Here is a 24,590-nt window from a genome sequence, read left to right as displayed (position 1 = left end):
GCGAGCGGCCGGCGCGGGCAGCGGAAAGTTTGTGCTCGGTCCCGGCCGCCGCTCGCCGCTCGCCGCTCGCCGCGCCGGTGGCCGCGGGGCCGGGGAGCCGTGCGGAGCGGAACTCGGCTGTCCGGGCTGGCAGTATGAAGGCGCAGCACTCATGTGCGGGCGCCGGGCAGCGCGGCGCGGTCGGCCGCGGCAGGATGGGAGCGTTGGAGCTCTCTGTTAGCTCCGTGAAACGCTTGAGGGCTCAGTACGCCTTTCCTTGTCTCTTCGCAGAGGAAGCCTACCAAAAGCTGGCCAGCGAGACCCTAGAGGAGCTGGACTGGTGCCTGGACCAACTGGAGACCCTGCAGACTAGGCACTCCGTCAGCGAAATGGCCTCCAACAAGGTAAGAACCACCCGGGGGTCGGTGCCCGTCTCGCCGCCGTGCCCGCGTGGGGCTCGGGGTCCGGCGCTGCCGTGAGCCCAGGAGTGCCGCGAGCGATGCGCTTGGCTGCGGGGAGCCACGCGGGCACCCTGTGCGTTATCAAAACCCAAACCGGTGTTTTTGGCTGCCGTGATGATCCTTTCTGATTGTCTGATTCACACTCGTCCCACTGCGAGCTGGAGCACTGGTCTAGGACAGTGCGTGAGAATCAGTCACGAAATGTGATGGAGACAGGGAGCGCTTGTTTCCACCAATGGTACCAACCGGGTTTTGTTTGTAAATAGAAGTGCTTAACGCAGCAGTTCCCTAACGCGGTGTCCTTAGGAGGAACACCCTCAGAGCCAATGGCCAACCTAACTACTATCTTTGCCAGTACGTCTGTTATTAGTCATGACAGATAGCAAGGTCAGGGATGTACTTCTAAGACCAAGTCTTCGCTGGAGCTCACAGTGCCCAGGGAGGGGTGCTGGACGCTGCTGTGAGTGGAACTCTCTTCTCCTGTTTTGCAGTTTTCAACTTCATTCGTACGTATACTTTTCTTTGTGATTTTGGTTTACAAACAACATGTAGCTATGATGCTGGCATTTATTTTTGAAGTGAAATTAGTAAGCCTACTGCTTTGCTTCAGAATGTATTTTCACATTTGTTAGCAGATATCCCAAGTATTTGGGGAACAACATGTAAAATGAGAGAGAATGATGTTTTAATTATAGCAAATAAATGGGCTGTTTCTTGCCTCTTTAATGTGTGGAGAAGCTCATCATCTGTATTTAGGCAGCTATATTTTATAACCATTTTTGTTGCAACGAGGTTTCTTTTAAATCAGATAATTCGGAGTGTTTTGGACTCAGCTCATGTTTCTTTTAAAAGCTGCTGTCCCTTCTGATTGCCCCTACCAAAAATCCTCTCCTCTTGTCTGGGTCTGAGCCCGGCTCAGCCTGGGGGTGAGATGCACTGTTGGCACTCCAGTGCAGGCTGTCCTGTGATAAAACCAGTTTGTTTCTTTGTTATGTCTTCTGCTTCTCCTGTTTTGAGGCGCTTAGTAGCAATTAAATATCTGTTTTAAGAGTAGCCCTGTTCTGTTTTCAGATTTAATTGCCAGTTGAAAGATTCTGGACATGTCGAGTCTGTACCATAAATGTATCAAGTGAGGAATCTTGGAATTGTTTCAGCACTTCATGAATCCAATGATACAGTTATCATTGCTCCAAAGGGACTATGGCCATGGCTGGTCTTGGGACCTGGCTTGATTTAGTGACAAGTTTGAACACCTGTTGGTGTCCTCCTTTCTATGTCTCTATCACCATTATTTCACCAAATCCTCACCTATTCATTACCTCCTTAAGGCAGACGTGTTTGTATCTTATGAACAACGATGGTGAGGTAGTTTTGGAATAAGATAAAACTGATTACAAGTCAATTCTTCTAGAGTTCTCACAGTTCTCTGATGAGCAAATACAAAAATTCTACATCTATTGCTGTTTTTCTTCTATTTCTTTGAACTAGTTAAAAGTTTTATTTGCCACAGATTACAGGATAAGCTGTCTTTGCACATGCTTAATCAAATAGAAAAGAAAATGTGATTTAGAAAAAGTTTATTGTCCTGTTTCAGAAATACCATTGTGCAGATGAGGGATTGATACATGTTGAGCCTTGTTGTTGTGGTTAATCTGAGAGTCAGTAAGATTGGGGATTTTGTATTGCAGAGATGTATTGCCTCAGTCTGCTTGGTCTATCAAATATGGATATACATGTCTAAAGCACTTTCCTACATAGTATTTAGCATTGCAGCATGTAGGAAGAGGCTGGAATAGGAATAGCCACCCTTTGGTATTGGAGGCTATAGTCAATTCTTAAGTAATTTTTTTCTTTTCCTCTTTTCAGAAAATCTTTCTCCCTTGTATAAAAATCTCTTTGACATCTTTCAGTTGTTTTTCTATCATGCTGGTATACTAACACATATTAATCATAATATGATTTTTTCTTTAATAAATGAGCCTGTGTAACAGTGTAAGAAACCTCAGTGCAGGAAGATTTTAATTTTCGATCTTCTAAAGAATCATTTCATTCTTGATCATTAAAGTAAATCCAGCTTTTATACATTACTTCCTATTTTAATATTACTGCAAACTGCAACATTGCTGTAAAGCACTGAGGTAGGTGATATTATTTTAGTTTATGAAGAAAATGAAGCCAAGTGAATGAAACTCAGTTCAGCAGGAATATCCAAGGTTACCCAACTCTCTATACAAAGAGTAAATTCTTAAAAATCATACGAAAAAATCAGGAAAAAGGTCACTGTTGTTGGCTATGTAAGTGTGGTTTCTCATGATGTTTGCCTTTCCATTTATCTGGGCTTCTTTAAGAAATAGCTTGCAATATTTATTTACTTGTTTATTTATTTAATATGTAATGACATTTTCATCATTGTTAACTTGGCTTATTTACATGAACAGGAGTGGCAGAGAAGCTGAGCTCTGTGCCAGGTAAGAACTTTTGCCCAACATGCAAAGGCTACCATAGCATTGGGGAAAAAACAAAACAAAACAAAACAACCAAAAAAAAAAAAAAAAAAAAAAACAGAGAAGAAACTCCTGACTAACATCTGTGAACTGTGTCCCTATCATGGTTTTGGGTTTTTTTTTCTGTGATATTTGTTTGAACAGAAATAAATTAATTTGAGGAAATGTCTTACTAATTGGGGTCACTAAACATAGGACCCCAAGGCATAATTAGATGCCTTTCTGTAACTGTTCTGATTTCCAGAGATGCTAACCTGCAACAGTTTCTGTTAACAGTGAGTGACATCTCTGAAAACTGTAGTTTTTATAGGGCTATTAGCTTGCTGATTGTGATTCCTATCTTAAGATACAGGCACCTTTCATTATGCTTGCACAAGCAGGTTATCTTTTTAAAATAGTAAGGTTGCAAGGTGATGCTTATATTTCTTTTTCATCACTACTTTGTTTTCTTCATGATTAATTTCCTTTCTCTGCCAAACAAGATAAAAGCAAAATATCATAGGTGAAAATTTCTCCTATTTCATGAAAGAAGAACTGGGGAGGAATGGGAGAACTGTCTTTTTCCAGCATGTGGCTCTTCAGTCCTGAGATGAAGTCCATGATTTTGAGTTTGGACTTGCAGCTGCTACTGTGGCAGACAACAAATTAAAGTGACAGCCAATACAAAGATCCAGCAACAACTTTCTGTAGGAAAGCACCAATTGTAAATCATCAAACATGAAAGTAGTATTTAGAATGAAACTGATATGCAAAAATATGTTTTAACTTCTGTAATCATGACTTTTACAAGCACTACTAGTGCGTTGCTTTAGGGTGCATGAACTTAGATATGGAAAAGTTTCAGTTTGTGTAAAGTCTTCTGCTGGAATTTTAAGTTTGTTGCAGTTAACAGCTTTTTTTTGCAGGATTTACTGACAACTGTTCGTGAACAAGAGTGTAAAAAAGGCCCCTTAATACAAGGTTAATACAAGGATTGCCTCAGAGGTTTCTTTCCCACTATATAAGCATACATAAAGGTCCTTTCTTGAGGAATCTTTTGTAGGTATTAATACCGAGAAGAGTGAGTTTTCATTTAGTTTGACCATGATGACTATGAAAATAGTTTTTAAAATAGGAGCTGCTTTGAGTTGTTCAGTATGTGCACCAGTATGCGAAAATGTTCCTGGATTAAAGCAGAAGTCTATTTATAAACAGTTCCTGGTGCTAGCTACTAGTCCAAATCCTCCTGAGGGTTTTGAGTGAAGATGCCCAGAGCATCAATGTTACCGACCATCTACCTTCTAAAGATCACAGTAATGTAACACTGACTGAGATATTAGTGGGTATATATATACTTATGGTCCTGTACTTATCACTCATTAATTATTCTCAGACAGAAATTTTAATAGTTTTTTATTTAAAAAAAAGCAACAAACAAACAAACAAACAAAAAACCAGTTTCCAAGATGTAAACATTTAGTACAAATGAAAACTATTCATGAAGGAAGCAGGCAACTTGAGATCTACAAAGTTCCTGTTTATTTTTTTTTTTTTGCATTCCCTCCTGATGTCCCCTACCGAGTAGAACTGTTTTATAATCACATTTTCCTGCTGCTAAAAAGAATTTTTCCTTTCCTCCTCTACAGCGTTGAAAGGTTCACACAGGCAACAGGGAGCCAGCTAACGTAATATCCAGGGGAAGAGGGAAGCTAAACTAATTACTTAGTTGAAATAATGGGCTTTGTATAAATTCCCTAACATGGTTCTAACAGAAGTTTTGTTTTACCGCTGATGGGTGTCCCAGTGGCAGGAAAGAGCTCCTGCTGCCTGCATCCCTGCTTTATCTTTGTTTTATTCTGTGGAGAAGCTTGGATGACACGGTGGTCAGTAAGTAACTCTACAGGAGCCTGAATGGGCTGAGTGTAGAACAAATGAAAGTGGCTGATGTAGCTTGATCGTTTATTAACAGGTTAGTTGTCAGTGTTGTCTTTGTTTTGAATTGTCAGCACCATCTTTGGTGACAGATTTGCCTCCCATTTATAAGCTTGTTTTCAGAAATTTTATTCATAAGAGCATTATTGTCTTGTGATTTTTCCAAATGTGAAAGCTCAGCCAAAGTAAAATTGTATCCTCTTCTGTCCTAGCCACACATTAGAATGACCTGTTTCCAATTAAGGGAAAGGATAATGCTGTCATATCCATTTAAAAGGATTTAAACACCAGTCATTCTCTTATTTTTCAGCTATGGTTCATGAAAAGTGCATGCTGGAAATGAGTAGAAAAGAACTTTATTTTTATCACAACCAAACTGTTGCAAAGTAGACAGGACCTCTGCTTTGCTTTTCAGATATAAAGAGCACGGATAACCAGGTAGAAAACTTGATGGGGCTTATCCTGTGACAGCCCTGTTATATAACGTTTGGCAGTGCCATCGCACTTGGCTTGTTGACGTGCAAGTTTAATTGGCTCTTGACGTTCCCAGATCTTTCTAGGAAAATCCAAGGACTTGGTTAGTGCTTTAATGTGCTGCTTCTGATGAAGATTACAATTAAGCTGGGGGCAGCTGTTTGAGAGTAAAAGCTTGTTTGAATGCAGCATCAGGAAAAATGTCATTCATCAAGGATTTTCATTTGCACAGTGAGAAGTAAAGGGATCCTGATGAAGTGGTGAGATGGGGAGATGGAGTTTGAATTGATGCATATTTATGCACAACTTTTCTTATACTTCATAGTGAGACAGAAGGAAAAGAGGACTGTGGAGGTGAGGAAGGACTTCCTTCTCAGCTGCACTCCTCTGTTTTCATGGTCTGAAGCCAGAACTCATGAATTCAAAGACTTCTGGGCTGGACTGTTGATCCTTGTGCGCAGTCTTTGTTGCTGCCAACTCAGACTGCTCATGCTTCGGGAGAACAGAAAACTTGCCCTTGGGTAACCGCAGTGACGTGTGAGGTATATATTTATATACTTATATATTTATATAATAGGGAGACAGCACTTTCTACTGTGCAAGATTGTGCCACAGGGAGATAATGGCTGAAGCTTGCTCTCCAGCAGACAGCTCGCACCTCCTTATCGCTTACCAGCATGTCCATCGTCTCAGAAACAAGGGGACAGGGTAGTGAGGTCAATTCGGTTGTGGTCAAATTTCATCTGTACCAGCATGTGGTGTCTGTTAGGGTGGTGTCAAATGAGGAGAAACCAAATGAGGAAAGACCAGATCATATGAAGCCAGGAGCGGGGTTTTTGGGGCTGTAGGTCTCTTGGAGACACCTGCTTCATTAGAGTTGTAGATTTCTTGCTGAGAAGGACAGAAATGAGTGTGGTGGGACAGACTAAACATCTGGGTTTGGAGCAGCTCCTTCTCTTTGTGCAGGATTTGCACATGCTCACTGCTCTGTGTTGTGATAAGCAGGCAGTTGTGATTTGGAAACCTAGGAGCCAAGATTTGACCTGAAATGTGAAATAAAATATAGTGGCATTTCAAGACATTAAAACAAGTCAGAAACCCATAATCTCACAGATTCAGTCTTTAAATTTTAGAAAAAATATAGTTGATTTCTGCATCTCATATTTGCAGTTATGTAAGATGAACAACGCATGTTTGAGACTTGCTGTGATGTAATACTTTTAAGCTTTTTAGCTTCTTCCAGGATTATTGCATAGCTTTTCATTCACCAATAACTTGAATTTTTTTTCCCATAAATATAAGCAAGTGGCCCAAACTATCACACAAACAGCCTATTTTTATAGCCCCTTTAATAATAGGAAATGCCACAGCATGAGAGACTCTTTCCTTGTAGTGTAATGGCACAGAATAATGTAGACAAAAACATATGAATAACTAGGAATACCGAGAAAAAAAAAAAACACTTTAATTTCAACCATCATAATAGAGAATTTGGAAACTATGAAGTATTTGGCAGCCATTTAATTATCTAAAGTTAAATCGTAAACATTAATGTGTCTTTTTATTGCATTTTCATAAAATGCTGTATGTTTCAAAGGTATTAGTTGCAAAAAGCATCACAAACATGAGTACTTTGTAACTCCTTGATTAACAATGGAATTGGTGGCTACTGGCAGGCACAAATATTTAACTGCTTGTGGCTCATGACAGTGGTTAGAGCCAAGAATTCCTATTTGTAGAGTGTGTTGCTGTAATCAAGGTTAGGTGGTGAGATATGAAGCACTTCAGAGAGATGTGGCCATTCATTTTTTTAAATTTTGTGTTTTCAGTCATAAGCAGCTTCTGCTGTTGTCTGAAGTAATGATACAATGAATGTGATGCACACTGAAACGTCAATCTAGCCTCTGCATCATAAAGAAACTGCCCTAAGAAACCATTCTGTTTCTCAGTTATGTTAGCAAGGGGCCTTGGTTTGCATCATCTGCCAAAACTTTCCACATTTAGGAGACTTACCGTAAAATAAAGCATGTTACGGATCAATGTGTCCTTCAGTATGATGAGCATTCCTACAACACTAGGTGCTTGCAGCCAGTCCCTTGCATAGCTGAAGAACCAAACACAAGCAATGAAAAGCATCATGGAAAGCAATGCTAGTCATCCTATCTTGAGCAGTGCAGCAGGCAGCAGCTGCCTGCTGAGCCGTGCATCTCCTCTGAGCTGCCAGCTGCTGCAGCTGCACAGCTGCCTATCTGGCTGCTGGCAGAGCTCTGCTGTGATGGCACATCTGACTCTCCAGCCCTAACACTGCTGCACAAGTATTGCCTGTTGCTGGCTTTGCTTTGCAGGTGCTGAAGTGGAGCTACATTGTCAGTAGTATCTGCCATAAATCACAAAGCACAGCAGTGAGACAAACTGGTGCGCCTGTTTACAAGATTATCTACAAATAAAACTTAAATAGCTTGCTTCTTCTATTAATTAAGTCGTAAGCCACTAACAACATGATCAGCTAACGAAATTGAGTTGACTGAATGCTTCTATCAGATTCCTCAACATAGAAGGTATTTAACTAAAATGTGCTCTCATAATTACCTAGGGAAAGGCGATTGGCTTATTGGTGCATTTTTGTTATTGGCTTCAGTTGGGGAGGGAAATCAAAAGGACTGAAAGAGGTTAAACTGGAAGCAGACCTGGTTAAATTTGTTTGATTTGTGTCTTATTATATTATATTATAAAGCTAAGAAATACCAAACTTGCAATTAATATACAAGTGTAGATTTGCATAGCAGTAGCCCATCTCTCCCAGTTCAAGATAGTTTCTAACTTGTACAGAAAGTGTGGAAGTAGCTTATGTATATACTTAAAACAGCCCAGAATATAGGATACTGGTGATTAAGATGTGTTTATGGTTGCCGAAGTCAGTGACTTAAAATATCTTTCAGAGCTGCTTGCTCCCACTTTTACGTGCTCATGTGTGCTGTCCAGATAGTGTCTATGTGGCACAGCTCAGCAGCAGGACTTCACCAAACACACATCCACATGGAAGTTTGTTTTCCAGGTAGAAAGATCACTCGTTCATGGGCTTTCAGAACATCAGAATGCAATCCGCTCTCATCAACACTAGATATTGGCAAAATGTGAATAAGGCAGTAATTATTTTAACGCGTACTAGGCTGGTTTTTAAGGTCCTCCATCCTTCTCCTGCAGTAATTTAGTCGGTGTTAATGGTAGCTTTTGCCTGCTTACATTCATGAACACCGTATATTAGCCAGAAACGTTACCTTTCTTTACCACTAATTTGTTGTTTTGAAGAAATTTACAAAAATTTCAAATTCATATAAAGATACCAAAACAAAACCAGAGTTCACTTGTTCTGGAATAGATGGATTACAGGAAATAGGTAGTAAACTGCAACTTTGTAGCCATTATTATGTATCAGTAATATTCCTCTGATCCATTAGGCCAAGTCTGTTTTTTGATGGATATAGAGATATATATTTTTCAATTGCATTAGTTTATATGATTTAAAGTACCTGTTCAAGTAAGGATTAATGTATTTAAACTAGGCTGTCTGATGATGTTGGATCCAAAGTTGACTGTTCAGCTTTAATGGAATAATATTAACCAGAATCAGAGACAACCTCACGCTGCCAACTGAAGTAGTAATGTTGTTTTCCTAAACTGATTTTGGCAATTTAGTGTGAACAGTTGTACAAGAGATGTCTTTTCTAGTAGCCAAGAGCAAAATGACTAGCTATTGATATTTTAATTACCAGAAATCAAATTTAAAGAGGACCACTAGCCTTTTCTTGAAGTGATAAGGTGGAATTTTATCATGAAATGCCCTTATCTTGTTGTATACTGGTACTACTCAATAGATTAAGGAAGACAGTGCTGCACTAATTTGTTCTGAAAAAGTTATTTTAATGGCAAGAGACAGAAATTAAGATGCCAAAAATTCTATTTTTTCTCAAGGTATTAGTGTATATGATGCTCTGTAAAATGTAAACTTAAAGGTAGCTCACCCTGAACAGTTTGTTTTATATAGAAACAATGGTTTTCACAATACATCAGTCACCCACTGGAGCTTCAAAGGGTGATCTAAATAAAGAGTCATTTGCTAGGTGAGGATATGATTCAGGTGTAGTCGATGACCTAAGGAAGCAGTTGTTAGCTTTCAGAGCTGGTTTCAACAAAGAAGGGCAAACACCTAAGTTGTCATTTGGCTGTGCTCTTCAGTGGTGTTTTTGCAAACTCATCAGTGGGACTCCAGAAAAGTAGTGTAACTCCAATAGTAAAGAATGGCAGAGGAAAGCATAGTAGGGTTTAGCAAAGAACTAAAAAAAAAAAAGCAAGATAGTGGTGTTTCATCAGAAGAGTAAGAAAGAGTTTGACAAACAGAAGCAACTAGGAAGTAGACTGCCAAATAAGCACTGTAGTCTTACATATCTTTAGGAATGCTTTATTGAAAAATAAGCATGAAAGACTAAAAAAATAGACTTTTTTTCATGCATACAATCGTAGAATCCTTAGAGTTGGAAGGGATCTTTAAAGGTCATCTAGACCAACTCCCCTGCAATGATCAGGGGCATGCACAGAAGATTAGGTTGCCTCAGGCCTGATCCAGCCTCATCTTAAAAGTCTCCAGGGATGGAGGGACATTCACTATATCTCTGGGCAATCTCTCCCAGTGCCTCACCACTACTGTATAAGATTTTTTCCTTATATCTAACTTAAATCTATCCTCTTTGAGCTTGAAACCATTTCCCCTTCTTCTTTCACAGCAGTCCCTGCTAAAGAGTCTGTCCCCTTCTCCCCTGTAGATACTGAAAGGTCTCTACCAGCTTACCTTTGAGCCTTCTCTCCTCCATGCTGAAAAGCCTCAGCTCTTTCAATCTGTACTGGCAGAGAGGTGTTCCATCCCTTGGATCATTTTTCTGGCCCTCCACTGGATGTGCTCCACTAGGTCTGTATCTTTTTGTACTGAGGGCTCCACATCTGGACACAGTGCTTCAAGTGAGGCCTCACCAGCCACAGAGCAGAGGAGCAGGATCATCTCTCTTCAGCTGCTGACCATGCTTCTTTTCATGCAGCCCAGGATACAGTTGGCTTTCTGGGCTGTGAGGGAACATTGCTAGCTCATGTCCAGCTTCCCATCCATCAGTAGCCTCAGGTCTTTTTTGACAAGGCTGTGATCAATCCTTTCCTCCCTCAGCTTGTACTGGTCATGAATGTTGCTTCGACACAGGTGCCAGACCTTGCACTTGGATTTGTTGAACCTCACAAGGTTCACCTGGGCCCACTGCTCAAGCCTGTCTAGGTCCCTATGTATGGCATCCTGTCCCTCTAGTGTGTAAACCACACTCCACAGCTTGGTGTCATCAGCAAACTTACTGAGGGTGTACTCGACTCCACTGTTGATATCATTGATGAAGATCTGAAGATTTTAAACCATGCTTCCTAGTGCTATGTCTAGTTTTCCAATTCCTCCAAGGATGGGGACTCCACAACTTCCATTGGCAGCCTAATTCAATGCTTAACCTCTGTGTCTATGAAGAAATTCTTCCAAATGTTCAATCTAATCTGTCTCTGATGCAACTGGAGGCTGTTTCCTTGTGTTTTGCCACTTCTCACTTGAGAAAAGAGAGCAGTACCCATCCTACTACAAACTCCTTTCTGGCAGTTGTGGAGAGCAATGAGATCTCCCTTCAGCCTCCTCCTCTTCAGATGGAATGAGCCCAGTTCTCTGCACTGTTATAGCTGAAATGATTGACAACGAGCTATAAAATACTAGATTTACACTTGAAAGGTAACAAGGAACGTATTTTTGCACTGGCCTTGTTATGGGAATTAAATTGCTTGTCTCTCTGACACTTGTGAGCAGCATCTGAGAATTGTGAGGGACAGGCACATAGTTGAGATCTTATTTGTTTTGCTTTCTGAACATGTGTTTCCCTCGGATTCTCCTTCTCAGCCTTAGCTGAGCCACATTCAGTGTTTGCCGCCGCTGGCAACCAGAGCCAAAAGGACTCCAGCCCAGCCCAACTCGTTATCCTTCAGTCTGATTAACGTTCCTTGAGGCAGCCGGCATGGCAACGAGCATACTCGGATGCCTCAGCACCTCTGTCCCCTGCTGCATCTGCTGGCAGCTGCTCTGGGCACCATAATAGGAAGTTCCTAGGCCTATCATAAGCAAACAAGGCTGGGGGGAAAAAGAAATACAAGCCTGATGCATGTTGTGGCCATGGCAACAGGCAGTGATGAGGCTGCCATTTTGGAGTGTGTGCAGGCTGGTGTGGCTCAACAGAAAGTGTCTTGCTGGATTTACAGAGCTGTTCTGTGTGTGCATATCAGAGGTTTTATGAAACACTACTGGCAGAAACACAGCTTGCAAAAAAAAAAATATATTAAGTATGTAAGGGTGTCTTTAAATTATTTTTCACTCTAACTGAAAACCTTAGCTGGAATTTTTTTGTGCATATTTACTCCTGAGAAATGGCAATGCGATGAATTGTTTGACAAATCATAGTGTATCTCTGAGGATGCACAAACTTTAAACCCCAGAACTCATATTTCTCAGTAAAAATGACTATATTTTTCTTATACTGTGAAGCATGACCAAAGTTTTGTATGTCTGAATACTGGACACAGGTAAGACTGCACTTGATAATTTGGTAATTAATTCCTTTTTCTATCTTCCTAATGTCATTAAAGCAAATGTGTACATTTGCTAACCGGGGGTGATTTACTGCTGGGTTGGTGTTTTTTGCTTTTTTTTTTTTTTCTCTCTCTCTCTAGGCTTCAGAGGCTTTATTTTTTATTTTAGATGAGTTCTTAAAGAGAGCCCATTGCTGTGAAGGTGATGCAGTGGCTGATGCCTACATAGTGCTTAGGATTTCTTGGATAGCTTTCAGTACATCCCTGCGTATGGAACTAAATGTGTGGTTGTTTGTTTGTTTAATAGAATGGCTAAATTCTGCTAGTAGATAATGGCTAAGTTCTGCTAGAAGATAAAGCACACTGGAAAACTGCAGAAACAAATTTCATAATCTGAATTTAAAAACCTTTTTAAAACGTTGCTTTTTCTTTTGTTGTCAGAGATGTACATCTGTAGTCTGATCTTTCTTTCACAGTTTTAGCCATGTGAAAAATAGGTTGGTTACAGCCATGTTAAAAAAATAAAACAGTGCTGTTAGGATAAAGTAGAACTGCAAAAAAGAAAAAATCATCTTGTCCCTGTGTTGCGGGGATTTTTCTTTCCTTTCCAGATAGCTGTTATTCCTATACTGATGGATCTCTTAGATGGTTTAGAAGTGGCAAAATTAAAACAATGCTGATGTACATTGGGTTTTTGCTTTTGTTTTGTTCTTTCAATTATTATCAGAGCTTGAACAATTTCCTGGTAATAGGAAACTAAAGCTGGCTGACAGACGTAAGTACGGGATCAGAGGATAGATTTGGCTCTTAAATCTTTCTTCCTCTCCATCATTTAAATAGTGAGTGTCTAAGAATGAAACTACACCTTAATTGCTGCTAGAAGGAGGGGTGATGGGTCTTCTCTGTGCTCTTTTCTGGTTCCTTTCCCAGAGCCTTGGCTGCTGTGCATTAACATTGTACAAACCTATCTGCTCCCCAACCCTTTCTGCCTGCATCCTGCCCAGTGATGTGCTCACCCTTGGGGATGCACGTAGCGTGGCTGGAAGCACTGCAGTGTGTCACGAGGTGCAGGCACCAGTGTAGTGGTGTGAGATCTATTTCGACCCACCCCTTCTTGTGGCTGAAGGACTTTGAGCTGTTTTGATGGCTCACAAAGCTGAGAGATTTGCATCCTTTTATTCTTGGAAAATTTTCCAAGCAAGAATAGGCGTTTGTGTTTAGACTGTTACTTTACATGAGTGGATGAAGACAACAGTAAGCTGAACAGCAAGCAAGGCAAATATTTGTTTCTAGTCAGCAGAAGTATGTATTATGCTTACGGTGTACTGTACAATACTGGGAGTATGCATTACCTAATGTGTGCTGAGAAAACAGTCATAAAAACCAGAAACATTTTTTGTTTTTTAAAGCTAGGAACATGTTTTTTACAGTTATTATATAGAGTTAAGCAGTAATTAATAGAAGAACTATGTCAATCTTGTGAAGTGAATTTAAAAATTAATCTTTATATCAGCTAAAGTTATCAAATGCTACATCCTAATTCATTTTTGTAGAATTTCCATCAGATGAGAAACCAGCTGTCTAGTTGACTGTGTAATTGTATAGGGAGGAACTTTCCTGGGTTTGCTCTCTGGTTTGGTGCTTGAGTGAAATCATGGAGGGCTGGAAGGTCGCACCAGTGTTGCCTTCCAGGCCCTGGGGCATCCGAACTACTCATTTGGATTCAGCTAGAACTTGATCTAATCTGGTCTGCTGGAGCTGGTGAGCGTCTCCAAATCAGCTCCTCCAGGCTTTGAGTTCTGCCCTTAGCCAGTTTTATTAAGCGCTGTTATCTCTTTATCTGGTAGAATCAACTGTTGAGCAGGAGCTCTGAAGAACTGGATAGTTTTGCCATTTCTGTGCTTTTTACTGCAAAACTGCATGAGTGCATGAGTCTGAGCCTCTTGTCTAAACACATAAATCACAAATCCCTGGTGTTTCATGTACTACTCAGGGCTTTTCCAGCTTCTCCAAGTGCTATACTTTAAAAAGCCACATTTTCACAGCTCATTCTTATTGAAAAAAATAAAATTCAAGGCAAAAATGAAGATGCCAGATTTGTTTAAAGCATATTAGTTTTATGTGACATTTTTTTTTCTTCAAGCAAGGAGTTCACAAGTGATCTAAATTAGAAAAGGAAAAGCAAATTAAGCAATTAACAATGTGATACCTATATTTATATATATATATGTGTTTAAGCCATGAATAAAAGCAGTGTTAACAGAAGATTATTACAGTTTGGCCTCATAGTGTATACTGGAAATTGTTAGATATTAGCTGCCTTTGAGTGTTCTCAAAGGAAATATTGATTTAGCCATAAAATTGTTTCCCTGTAAATACTGATTTATTGGCACTCTGTTGAACCAGGGCTGCTCAGGAGCAACCTACTTGAATGTTACAGGGAGTTGAATACATTGATGAGGGTGGAATAAACCTTGATTTCTATTTATATACTGCATACTACTTAGGTAGCTTTGAAAGTAATGCCTCCTATTTATTTCCACAGAAACTACAATAGTTACAAAAGCATAATAATACTATTTGATAGAGCAAATTCTCAGCTGCAGAAAATTAGTTGTACAACTACAGAAAAGCTGGAGAAGGACTTGTTATAAGGGCAGGTAGTGACAGGACGAGGGGAGATGGCTTTAAACTGGAAGAGGGTAGATTTAGACTAGATATTAGGAAGAAACTCTTTACTGTGATGGTGGTGAGATACTGAAACAGGTTGCCCAGCAAAGTTGTGAATGTCCCCTCCCTGGATTTGTTTAAGGCCAGGCTGGAAGGCACTTTGAGCAACGTGGTCTAGAGGGAGGTGTCCCTGCCTATAGCAGAGGGTTGGAACTAAATGATCTTAAAGGTCCTTTCCAAACCAAACCATTCTATGATTCTGTGATTTTTGAGCATGCCATGCGTAGAGGTCAGCCACTGTTGCCACTGCTGAAATTCACCACCCACTGCCTCACTGTGCTACCTGTAGCATTCACTGACATTCACTGATGCTTGCTGAACATTTATGGAGACCAAACAGTGGATGTGAGCACGGTGGGGCAGCGGATGGTGCATTTCAGCAGTGGCGAAAAACAAGTCATGTTCCAGACAGCCATGCAGATTTTTACAAGCGTGTTATTGTGCTCTTTGTTATAGTTTCAGTGGGAATAAGCAGGAGACTTTACTTTTGGAGCAACCTATTTATTTATATCCCTATGTATTACTTAACTCCATAGGGTAATTTTGATGTTTTTTTTTTTTGTTTGATCCATTTCATAATAAACATTGAAATTCCCTCAGATAAGAAAGCTTGTACTAAACTCTTTAAATAGGAGCACTACTTTGATTGGATTGTATCGAAAGGCATAAAGTGTGGGCATTTATTTTTATTTTTATTTTTATTTTTATTTATTTTTATTTTTATTTTTATTTTTATTTTTATTTTTATTTTTATTTTTAATGGCTCCCTCTAGCCACCTTAACTGAAATAAGCACAAAAATTGGCCATGAATGGGACAGCACCTGTTTGTAGCTTGTGGGCTGTGAGCTGGTGAGCCGACAACTGGCTCTGGTCTGCAAAGAACGTTGTCTAGGGAGCACTGGAGTGAACCTGAGCTGCTCTTCTGTGCTACCTTGGGTAGCAGATAGCGTAGCATACAGTTGTAATGCCATTGAGATCTGCAAGCACAAAGCAATACATTTATGCCCCAAAACTGAATCCTGTGTGGAAGATGAGAGATAAATTATGGGCTTCAGTACAATTCCATGAATACACCACAAGTTTCCTCATGCAAATACTGAAGCTTTTTGTAAGAGAGATTTAAAACATGGAGGTAGCAGGTAAGCAATTTGGGAAATTGCCGAGCTGCCTTTGGCCTGGTTTTATCTCATCTTCATCTCTCTCTCATGTAGACCAGGAAACCCAATCTCACATTGTACCTGACTGTGGAACTGGAAACCACTTTGTGTTTGTTTGCTTCATTTGTCCTGGGGGTATGTGCAGTTCTCAACTCTGACAAAAACAGACCTGCTGGATTTTTATATGTTTCCATGTATGCATATGACAGAATTGTGGATGAGACTGTTATCTGTGCTGTTCTGGACAGACAGATCTTCATTTTTTTCAATCTAAATCTATTTACAGCTTGTAATTTAAATACTTAATGAAACAAAAGAAAGATATAGAGGACACAATAGGATGAGTATTTGTTGGTTAATAACCCTGTCTGTTGTGTTTTTTTTTCCTTGAAAGAACAATTAAACCATCAAATGCACTTTTGTTAGCTGTACATAAGCCACGCTTTAATGAGAACTGGTATCTGAACCAAAAAACTGCATGAAGCAACTTGTAGCCTCTTTCAGATGTTGATATCTGCTGTGCATAATTTATAGAAGCTTGCTAAGGCACGTATCTATTAGAGCCATATTGAGCTTGTGTCAGTATGAGTAGTGTTACTTCAGTCCAGAGTTCTCTGCTTTTGTCTGCAGTGTCTTTGATTTTTTTATTTCATAGGATTGCCTTCTGTCAGATTTTATAAGCTAATCAGTAGTAATTCTAACGGTAGAAAATAATTTTTTTTCATGTCTAGTTTTCAAGTAAAACTAGAAACAAATGCCATATTTGTTTTAATTTTTGCTTTTTTCTCAAGAATAGCATGTGTGTTAAGTATGACTACAGCTTTAAGAAGTTCTTAAAAGCCTCATTTGTTTTAGTATGAAATGGCTACCATTCAACAAGGTCTCTGATGAACTGTTAAAACATGTGCTTGGCCAGGTCTACAGCAGGAACACCTCATTAAAGTAAGAATGTCACGTTACGGCAGAAGGGAGATGAATGCAGGCATACCATTGAGGCTGAATTTTGTTTCTACATAGCAACCCAGTTTCTACATCAGATAGGCTGTACCTCTAAAGCTAATTTTGTGCTGGCGTAGTTGTATCAGTAGTTGTATCTTTGAACAAACACACCATCACAGCTTGGTGAATTAGCAGTCATTGTTCCTTGCGGATTTGTCAGGCATACCTGTCTGCAAACATGCACAGTGTTGTCTACAAGCCTCTCTTGTAGCTATCACACAGTAGATATCTGTGGGTAGATACACTGATGTACGTACACATACACGTATGTACACACAGATATACATACATACACAGACACACACACCTTGAACATGTAAAGTGTGTATAATATAAGTTATTAAGATAATTTTGTATTTTATATTCATTTATTACAGAACTGTTTTATTAGCACAAATTGACATGATGAAAAGAAAGCAAAAACAAGAAAGGACAAAAGGGGAAAATGCATGAAGACTGTGGCATGCTCAAGGAATATGTACCGTGCTCTTGTTTACTGGTGGCAAGCTTTTGCTTTCATTTTTCACTAAGTATGTTTGTTAGATGAGGCTGCTAATTAGGCAAGTGTTAACTAGATGTGAGCTAGGATGAGGAGAAAAACCTGGTCTGATAATGTTTAAAGACAAATCCTTTCCATTCAGAAAGGAACTGTTAGAATTTCCTAAAAATTTCTAGGAGAAAAAAAAAATTAAAAATGTTTCTCTTTTCACAATATTTAAATGACAGAATGCCTGTTTTCAGAGTGCTTTGGTATTAGAAAAACTGAGGTTACTATTTTTTAGTCTGAATGCCTTTATGGATTTAGCTCAAGTTGTTTTAGGAAAGGCTTTTAACTACACTGTAAGGAAACTGTTCCTATCCCTTAACACAACTGTCCTTGTGCTGTGTTATACAGATTCAGCTTGTAAATCTAACATATGCAGTAAGCAGTAATAGAAGGTTCCTGCCCTTATTGTAGTTTGGGCAACATGTTACAAGTTCTAGGAACTAGTGTGCTGCAGGACAGGCAGTTACCTGAGGCTACTATCATACACATGCATATCTCCATGGTACAGTAACTGTTGTTAACAGTAGCATTCCTCCAGCACCAGTACTGTGTAGCCTAAGGGGTGTTATTGAAGCCTTATGTCTTTGCAGTACCTCTGATATTTTTACTTTTTTTTTTTTTTTTGGTATGTCTTTGGACATTCTCTGAACATTCTCTGCCCAGATGCACTGAAGTAAGCATAGGCATTCAAAGGAGGCACATATACTAGGTCACACCAGTCTCTTTACATTTTTTTTTGTTTTGTTTTGGTTTGTTTTGGTTTGTGTTTTTTTTTTTTTGTTGTTGTTTGTTTGTTTTGGCTTTCCTTTTTGTGATGGTGGTTTGTAAAGTGACTGTAGCCTAATACAAGCCCCGAGACTCCACTTACAGCAAAATGTGCCATTTTTATCTACTTGTTGACCTGATAAAGTATCCTTGTTTGGGGCTGCACTTTGGTAATGGGGCAGTGCTTATCGATATGTTTGGAAAATGATGTGATTGAAAGCATGGTAAAGAAACAGCAACCCAGTGAAATGCCCATGTTTTTCAAGGTGAGGCTGCATGAGGCCCTGGACAAGCTGATAAAAATGTAGTGTCCCTCTTCTCTGCAGGTGAGTTGGACTAGATGGCCTTCAGAGGCCCTTTCCAACTCTAAGGATTCTATGATTCTGTGAAAATACAGTGTAAGCTAAATCATGAAGCCTTATGCAAGTCTGATTTCCACCTGGCTCTGTTCCTGCATTTTGTAAAGAGCCGGTGGAGAGGCAGGATTCTTCTCTAGCTGCAGATGAAAGAAGTGAGGCTGATAGCAGTGCTGTAGTTGTTTGTCCATCGTTGCTCCAAAGACATGAGTGGATGCATGCAATTAAAAGAATTGAGATGAAATGCCCCAAAATGTAGTAGCATAACCTCCTCAAGGCCTAAGAAGAGGTGTCTAAGAAGAGGTGGACAAAAAGATGTAACTAAAAGTGACCTGCTGTGCCATCTATAGATGCAATTTTAAGGAGCAAAACTTATCTTTTTGTCCTGACTTCTTTTTTTTTTTTTTTAAACTTTGTTTGTTTAAACTTTGTTTGTTTTTAAACTTTGTTTGTTTGTTTTGGGAAAAATTGTATAGCTGCTACTGTTGTGTATTATGCATCATCCTGTGCAAGGTACCATATCTGCAGTGAATGTAATACAAGTGTCAAGGAAAGAGGAGTAAATACTGTTTTTGTTCCATAAATGACAGCTCTTGAATCTGTCCAAGAAAGAACGCCTCATTACAGGAGTGTATACTCTGTCCAAAATTTTAACCTTCTCTTGAATAGTGTTCATGGTTTCCTATTCTGGTGTGATCAGAGGGCCAGAGAGTGGCTCTTCTATGAAGTGTGAAACTGTTTGGTACTGTAGCTGTAAATATACACTCTTTTTTTAAAGGTTTGTTTGAGATTGTTCACTGCAAAATTGTTGTCGTGGAGGTGTAAGAGATAGAGACAAACATCATTAAAACAATATACATTTCTACATGCCAGGTACAGACTTAAAAATAAATGAATAAATAAAAAATATGTAGTCTACTCCAAGGTCCTTGAGCTCATGTCCACTTTAAGATGATTTTTTTGTATGTGTGCCAGCATCTTTCATAAATATAGTGAGAACATTTGAGCAAAACATGCAGATGTCTATTAAGAAACATGCAGATATGATGGATTGACTGTATTTCAACTAACATTGCAGTAATTTAAGATATATATATATTTTAATCTTACTTTAACCTAGGGTATTTTTTGAAACATATCCAGAGCTGAGGCATAGCTAACTTCCTGTTGGTTCACAGCTTTGCCTGTTATGATGCAGAAGTATTTTATGTTTATAAAAATAAATTTGGATGCACGAAAACATGTAGTTTTATTCTGGTTATGATGTGATATGTACATGCAAGTAAACGTAAAGTATTTTATTTTAGCATTGTTTTTTTAACAGCAGAACTTCAAAGGCTCTCTATTCACATCAGATGCTGTTTGCAGTATAATTTTGTGGACAAAAATACTTCCTTGTGGTTACGCATTTGGTTCAGTCAATTGCAGAGTGGGATAGAGAGATAACTACCTGAGCTATTTGTCACTGCATCTGCCACCGGCTGTGCAGTCATAACTGCAGCTGTAATCATGCCCCAATCCACTTTTCTATGATCTAAATTAGCTTTTAACAGTTGCTTTTATCTAAGTTGCATTATTTTCACAGTGTTGTATTTGAGGGGAAAGGTAAGTATATCAGAGAATATTGTAAACTGGAACATATTAGTTGAAATTAAACTCCATTTACTGGAGAATATTTGTTGCTGTTCTAGTTGTTGTTTTTTAAATGTGTTATAGCCTTTCTGTTCCCTACTATTATGTAGAGCAATCCTTGGAAGAAAGCTTTAGATGAATATCATGTCTTAAAGATTGACATTGGTCCTCAAAGCATGGGTTGAAATAGGACGTAATTTTTGTTGTGTGTGCAATTATTTTGGAGTGCCTATTGAAAATAATTTAATTGTAGAGAATATATATATAAAGACCCTGGTTCAGCACAGTTGGAAATTAGTGGATTGAATTGTGAAATTTGTTATCTAATAAGATTGAGTGTGTTCCTAAATACCCATAGCTAATGCTTCCATCATCACTAGAGGGCAGTAAATACAAACACTGAATTATGTATTCTACCAGAAAGCAAGCTGATTTTTAAAAATTAATTTTTATATTTAAATGAGCAAAGGAGCTCAACTCTTTATTAAACAACTCAGCTGCTGGATTTTACTATGTATTCCCACTAAAATAATTCAGGCAAACGTTGTCATCTGTCTTTTCAGCAACACAAAATAATCATAGTTGATGCATGAGAATTATATATCGTTTCCCAAATAAAATGATCCATGAAAGAGTATGACTTAAAATTCTCCATTGTATTTAGTGAATGTAATTGTGACAAACAGGAGACAACCAAAAAAATTATGCTATTGAAAAGCTGCATAATTATGCTACAGTACTGGTCCTTAAAGATGAGGCTCCTTCAGAAGAGTGAGAGTTTTGTTCCAGCCACCAGTTGTTAGTCATGGGTGGAGTTCATCTCTTGATAGCAGCATGAAACTCAACTTCATCTCCACCCCTGCTTCTCTTGGTGTGTGGCAGCTGATTGCTGCAGCCAGAACATCTCCTCAAACTCCAAATTCCTCCTTTTTTTTTTCCTTTTTTTTCCTTTTTTCTTTTTCTCCTGTTAAAGTAAATTCTAGAGAGACACTCCTTCCAGTAAGGGAGTCTTAGGTGGAACTCAGAGAAGATTGGTGAAGCTGGTTGATTCGGTGTTTTGGTGTTTCCCTTTCTGCTCTGCTACATCAAGTTCCAAACCAGTTCCGATTTTGGTTCACTTGAATCCATCCACACACCCTTGCTTGTGGGATGAAATGACCACTTTTTGCTGCTGTGGTTTCCTAGCAGTAAGTGGATTTCCAGTCTGTGGGAAGTGTTTTCTGCAAGGGCGCATGCCATCCTGAATGTCAGATGAAGCTGGCTAGTCCTATGGAAAAAGTCTTGTTTTTGTGATCAGTAAGACTCAGATATAACATGGGTAATTGCTTCCATTGTCTACTGTGTAGAGGTCAATCTATAAAATGTTTTTTATTATTTTTCAAGTGGGATTCTCATTTTGTTCATGAAAAATGTTCAGGTGGTCTGTTCCTATTTTAGAGACTTAAAAGCTAAAATCTGGGGTGCATTTAGCTGTCTTCCTCTTAGTTTTTCTTTTGTCACATATGCACTACATCCAGAGTACTTGCATTCAGGATTGATGCCGAGACATCTGTTTGGAGGCTTTATAGATGATCTGGGCATTATAGAAGGAGGCTTTATAGATGATCTGGGGCATTGTGTTTGTGTTAAAAAGTTCTGTTCTCAGCCTTCAAAGCTGAGCACATTTATATGAGAGCTCCCATATGGCTGGTTACTGCCCTGCAGAAGGAAGACCAAGACTGTAAACCTCCTCTGGGACAGATGAAAAGTAGTGTTTTCTTTCTGTCCTTCTTCACAAACCTAAAGCATTGCCTTCTTTCTTTTGTAGTTGACTGCATCTTCAGGAATCTTTATGTACAACAAAGAGAGGGGAAGGAATGTGGTTACTTTATTTTGGAAGATCAGGCTTTCTGCCGGGCTTCTGAAGATATATATATTTTTTTTCTTGTCATTTATGTATTTTTGTATATCAGCAGCCCTGTGTCGGATCTCTGGGAAAAGTGAGCATTCCTTGACAGTCTTGTATTCCACAGGATCTTTTGGTCCAGTCTGTGTACCCTAGAGTGGTTTACACACAACTCTACATCCTTTTGGCAAATCATGACTGTTAGTATGACAGGTGAAAAAAAGAATGGAATTCCTCACAAGTATAGGTGAAATCCTTCTATATTTGTAGGAAAAAAGCAACACAATTAAATTTTTCATGTTCTTTTGGAAGGAAAATGGATTTTTTTTTTTTTTTTTTTTTTTTTTTGCCAAACTACATCAGTGGCATAGGGATTTATGGGAAACAAATAGTTTAAGTAGTATGAATACTGACAACTCTAGAACTTTGAACTTTGTATAGAGGTAAAGATTACTGCTTCGATTGTAATATGAATGTTTATGGTAACTTGCTGCAAATTTTTAATTCATCACAACTTTTGAATTGTTAAAGTTGCTTTCTTTTTAGGAGGGTGCTTTGGTAGGAGATGTATAATCATCCTCCATGATAAAAGCTATTTAGAAGGTAGCATTTCATCTGAAGAAGGTTAATTTAGCCTTTCATTAATAGTCAGCCCTTGAATGAATGTGGTTTAGCCAATTCTTATCTTCTTCTGCCTTGAGTCTATACACTCTTCAGAGTTGCTGATTTCTTCAGTAGTACACCATGAATTGTGTTCCCTCATTGCCTTGAGTTTATTTGCAGGTAAATTCTGTGAATTGTAGTTTACATGCATAGTATAATATTAAATGAGTGTTGCCTGTGACTCTGTATCCTCATGGTTCATGGTATTTTTTTTTTCTTTCAATTTTTTCTATTATGTGGAAGTTTCCATAGCAGTGACTTTAATTCCAGGACATGAATGAGAAAAAAGAATACTGTAAGATAGTTCCAGGTCTTGCAGAATGTGATTTAAAAATGCTTGATTAGATGAAGACATCTTGTGGATGGTTGTTAGAAATCCATCAACAGTGGTTCTTAACTCATTTATTGTGCTCTTTCTCAAGATCAAGGTTGCTATTGCAGAATGGTGTACAGTACGAAATCAAATGCTTTGCAACAATTCAAGAATATATCATGTTTAAAGGCTTAAAACAGTATTTACTGGCAATAGTTACATTCCTTCTTCATAGTCCTTTACAAAGTAAATGCATAAAATACGTGTCCTTCTGATTTTCCTTTGTTTTACCCAGTCTTAAATTTTATAAAGTTGCTTGAAGTTACCCTGCCATACTGCTTACGAATTTTAATTGGCACAAAATTAACATTTTGCAGTCTTTCAAAATTCACTAAAGCTGAACATTACAGCTCCTGGGATCTCTGCCACCTCTTTTATGACTCTAGTGGAGAAAGTTACCCAGGCTTGTTCATTAAATAACGGCCAACATTTCCTATGTGTGTTAAGGGACTTTGTCACCTTTCTGCCTCTCAGGGTTCTGTATGTAGGTTGCTCTGATAGTAATGCCTCCTATTTATTTGCATGGAAAGTATAACAGATACAAAGAGTATAACAATGCTGCTTGATACTGGAGCAAATGACAGTGTTATTGCTAGGAAGGCATTGCCTGCATAGTCCATCCTTTTTTGGCTCAAACAGTTGTAAGTCAGAAGATGCCAAATTTAGACTATGGGATGGATGTGGCAGGACAGTCCAGTCAAGATTGGCAGTGTGCCACATGGTATTCAGACTGATATGGGGCTTGGCTTTATTGTGTTGCAAGAGAAAGGTTATCTTCTTCCCTGGCCTGACTCTGGAAGTTTGAGCTTTCAGCTCAGTTAACACTGTGACATAGTTATCAGATTTGGTGGTTTGTCTGAATTCCATGAAATCCAGAAGGATCGCCCTTTTCCTATCATAAAAATAAATGCATCACCTTACACACTGAAGGCTGCATCTTGAACTTTTCTATAATGGGGAATTCACATGTTGTCACTACATGGACTGTTGTTTTGACTCTGACTCATAATGATGACACCATGTCTTGCCACCATTAATGACACAATCCAGAAACTGTCATCTTCAGCATCGTGTTTGTTCAGTAGGTCCTGACAAACTTCCCTACAGTGTTCCTCCTGTTCCTGTGTGATCATTTATGAAGCCCATCTGGCACAAACTTTGCAATATTCCAACATTGCCACCATTGTTCCCAGCACCTTGAAGCTGACATTCAGTTCCATATACAGTTCCCTGGTTGCAGTTTTCCAGTACGCATGGATGAACTGATTGAAACACTCTTTACTTTGTAGTGTGACAGCTTTGAATGGATGTCCATAACATTGCACATCTTTCATCTTTTGCTGTCACCACAGCAGAAACGTACCACCCACCAGCTCACTGTGCTGACATCCACTGTTTGGGCCCCATAAACATTCAGCAAGCATCAATGAATGTCAATGGTTGCCATTAATTCCACATAGAGGAGTAATATGACACATACTTGCTCCATGTGCACTTCC

At 39.0% G+C, this 24,590-nt stretch overlaps 1 protein-coding gene across 10 annotated transcripts in view; it reads left to right on the top strand.

Moving 5' to 3' along the window:
- PDE4D (phosphodiesterase 4D) overlaps positions 1-24,590 on the top strand; it is a 594,225-nt gene that overhangs the window by 542,510 nt on the left and 27,125 nt on the right. For all 10 annotated transcript variants that reach the window (XR_014880554.1, XM_085213713.1, XM_085213712.1 and 7 more), the window contains one exon: positions 271-383. Coding sequence is in view for 9 of the 10 variants with exons in the window: in XM_085213713.1 (XP_085069839.1) it covers positions 271-383 (113 nt within the window). In the remaining variant the exon portion in view is untranslated. The remainder of the gene's footprint in view (positions 1-270; positions 384-24,590) is intronic.

The sequence above is a fragment of the Meleagris gallopavo genome, chromosome Z (genome assembly GCF_905368555.1).
Source record: "Meleagris gallopavo chromosome Z, MGAL_WU_HG_1.1, whole genome shotgun sequence".
In the NCBI taxonomy this organism is placed as follows: Eukaryota; Metazoa; Chordata; class Aves; order Galliformes; family Phasianidae; genus Meleagris; species Meleagris gallopavo.
The sequence above is the reverse complement of the archived record's forward strand: the minus strand, read 5'-3'. Positions and strand labels throughout refer to the sequence as shown.